At 29.7% G+C, this 2,800-nt stretch overlaps 1 protein-coding gene across 1 annotated transcript; it reads left to right on the top strand.

Moving 5' to 3' along the window:
- Positions 1–432: 432 nt before the first annotated feature.
- K441DRAFT_533354 (uncharacterized protein) lies at positions 433–594 on the top strand (the record flags this gene model as incomplete). Its single annotated transcript, XM_067642276.1, has 1 exon — positions 433–594. A coding segment is annotated over one exon (162 nt), but the record flags the coding sequence as incomplete, so codon positions are not given.
- Positions 595–2,800: the final 2,206 nt, after the last annotated feature.

The following is a 2,800-nucleotide window of genomic DNA, read 5'->3' as shown; positions in this document are numbered from 1 at the left end:
AAGATCTTATATTATTGTTAAAGAAATAATAATAAATCGGAGAACCGATGGCGGAGTCGGCTCACAGCTATAAAAGAGAAAGATTTATAGCAGCTGTTAAAGAACAAGCGCTTTTAAGATGTATTTTACACACTTAATAATATACCGGAACTCTTTTACCCAATTTAGCTAGGCACTTTATATTGTTTTTTAGGTTTAAAGTATAACAAGGTATATTTCTAAACTATATATATACTCTTACTTATATATATTTAGGAGATCCTTAATTCTTTTAAGCATATTTTAATTATTTAGAATTAAATTCTAGGCCGTAAAACTTTAAACATCTCATTTTCTGCTATTAATGCCCTTATGTTATAGAAACTGGAGCTTTATATACCTACTATCTCTAAAAGAGACCGGATTTCTATTAAAAGTTAGATATAATTAAAAATAATATTTCCTACTATTATAGACTCCTATAAGAGAGATGCGCTTCTTAAAAATATTTTATTAGTTCCTTGCTTAATTCCTACTCTATATAATTATTTCGAAAATTTAAAGTATCTTAAACCTTACTATACTATCCTTAAACAACTCCTAGGCTCTAATTAAAAACGTACCATTTGGCGTAGCTTTTTAGCTATCTATTTTTGTCCCAAAAATCTTAATATTAAATATCTAGAGGACTAAATAACACCGCTATTCCTAATAATATTTAAGGGGGACAGATAGTTGGGTTATATTACACTATAGGCGTTTTACATGCGTTATTTTCCCAAGATAATATCTATAGCCCCTAAAAAGGAGCAGGGCAAATAAAAACCCATTATTAAAGAGCTAAATCTAGCTCTTTAGCATAAACTAGGAAATCTTACCGTTATTCTAGGTTTTCGCATAGATTAGGCCCTTAAACTGCAGAAATAGGATCTTAATAGGGAACTTACTATCTATTTTCTTAAGTAAGCAAAGCCTAGTTATGGGGATAATATTAGTAAACCTATATCTTAGGTTACGTAAGTGCTAAAGTTAATAAAGTATTCCTATAAAGAACAACAGCTTCCTTAGTTTACCTCCAAGGCAAAGTTACTTAGCAATTATCGCTATAGCCAACCTTTTAAGGATAACTATATTAAGGATTAGTCCTCCTTATTTATTCTATTAATCTTCTTTATAGACTATGTTTAAGGCACTAAAATAACTTCATTTTATATTAAGCGTGACTTATATTATAGCTTTCTTAAAAGTAGCACCTAATAGGTAAGACGTTAGATATTAAAATCTAAATACTTATTAATAATTTAAAGTTCGATTTCCCGGAAACGTTAACTTCTTTTTATAGGTATACTAACGCCAACTATATCCCTAGAGCTCCTCTAGCTATATTATAAAGAGACTTATTAGCCTAAAAGGTAGAATAGCTTAAGGATATTAAGCGTTAGTTACGTGCTAAGATTAAAAGCCTAAAAGGAGAGTTGTAGGAAGAGAGAGATTCTAAGGGAGATATAAGAAGATAGTATAAATAGGACTTAACTATAGAGAGAGATAAGAATCGGCAGCTATAAAACAAGGTTAGAGATCTTAAAAGACTCTATTAAGACGCAGCATAAGATATCTAACGAGAAAAGGCTAAATTAGGGGAAGCGGAGATAAAAATCCAAAATTAGCAAATTCGGATTAGTGAACTTAAAAATTCTAACAATATTAATAATTTTATAAGTTATTACTCTAATGAAGATATTGGTGCGCCAAACCTATAAGAGACTATTTTCCTACTAAAGAAAAAGATAGAGTTAATAATAAGATATAAAGAAGCTTTAAACGCAGAATTAGCGAAGTAAAGGTAATTAATGGAGGGATATATTAAGCAGACCGCATTCTTTAAAGTAGAAAATTCTAAGCTATAGGTCTAGCTAGTAACCCAAAAAACAGAAAAAGACGAATTAACCTCTAAGCTTTAAAAAAACAAAGTAAGCGTCTAAACTATTATTTAATCCCAGGATATAGAAGTTTAAGTTAATTTATTAACTATATAGGACCGTGCTAAAGATAAATATATTACTTAATTAAGGAATATATAAGCCTAGCTAGAGGCTAAAATAAATTAACTTAGAGTAAGTTTTAAAGCAGAAAATAGCGGACTATAAGCCTAACTTATAGCCTAGAAAAGAGAGAAAAATAAACTAATATCTAAGCTTTAAATAAGAAGAGTATAAATACAGGATTTTAGTGTCTAAACTATTATTTAATCCCCAAATAGAGAAGTTTAGGCTAATTTAATAACTATATAAAACTATACTAAAGATAAATAAATTACTTAATTAATAAATAGGCTAGCCTAGCTGCAGACTAAAGTATAGCAACTTTATAACCAAACGGTTTAACTACTAAATCCTAACCTTAAGGCGGAGGCAAGTACTGATAAAGCAAAAATGTTATAATATAAAATTGTTAACCTTAAATCTAAACTTAAGAAAACCTAAGCCTAGTTAAAGAGTAGAGAACTTATAGGCTCCTAGTAGGCCTAAATAATTAATAACCTTATACACTAGATAGAAGAACTTTAGGCTATTATGCATTAGAAAACTCTTAAAGCCGTAAGCCGCGCTCTAGAAGTATAAGCTGGTTAGGAGAGAACTTAGCGATATTATACTGTTACTAAAGAGACTAATAATAATATTGTTATACGTAAATCTAGTTTACTATAGAGAGAAAGCGCTACTGCCTAGCTTATAGATATTAGAGAGATTAGGTAGATAAAGTCTAGGGGCGGCGAGTACATCTTAGTTTTCTTAATTTAACTTATTTACGATTTTAGGTG

This window comes from Cenococcum geophilum (genome assembly GCF_001692895.1).
Source record: "Cenococcum geophilum 1.58 unplaced genomic scaffold K441scaffold_2, whole genome shotgun sequence".
Taxonomy (NCBI): domain Eukaryota; kingdom Fungi; phylum Ascomycota; class Dothideomycetes; order Gloniales; family Gloniaceae; genus Cenococcum; species Cenococcum geophilum.
The sequence above is the reverse complement of the archived record's forward strand: the minus strand, read 5'-3'. Positions and strand labels throughout refer to the sequence as shown.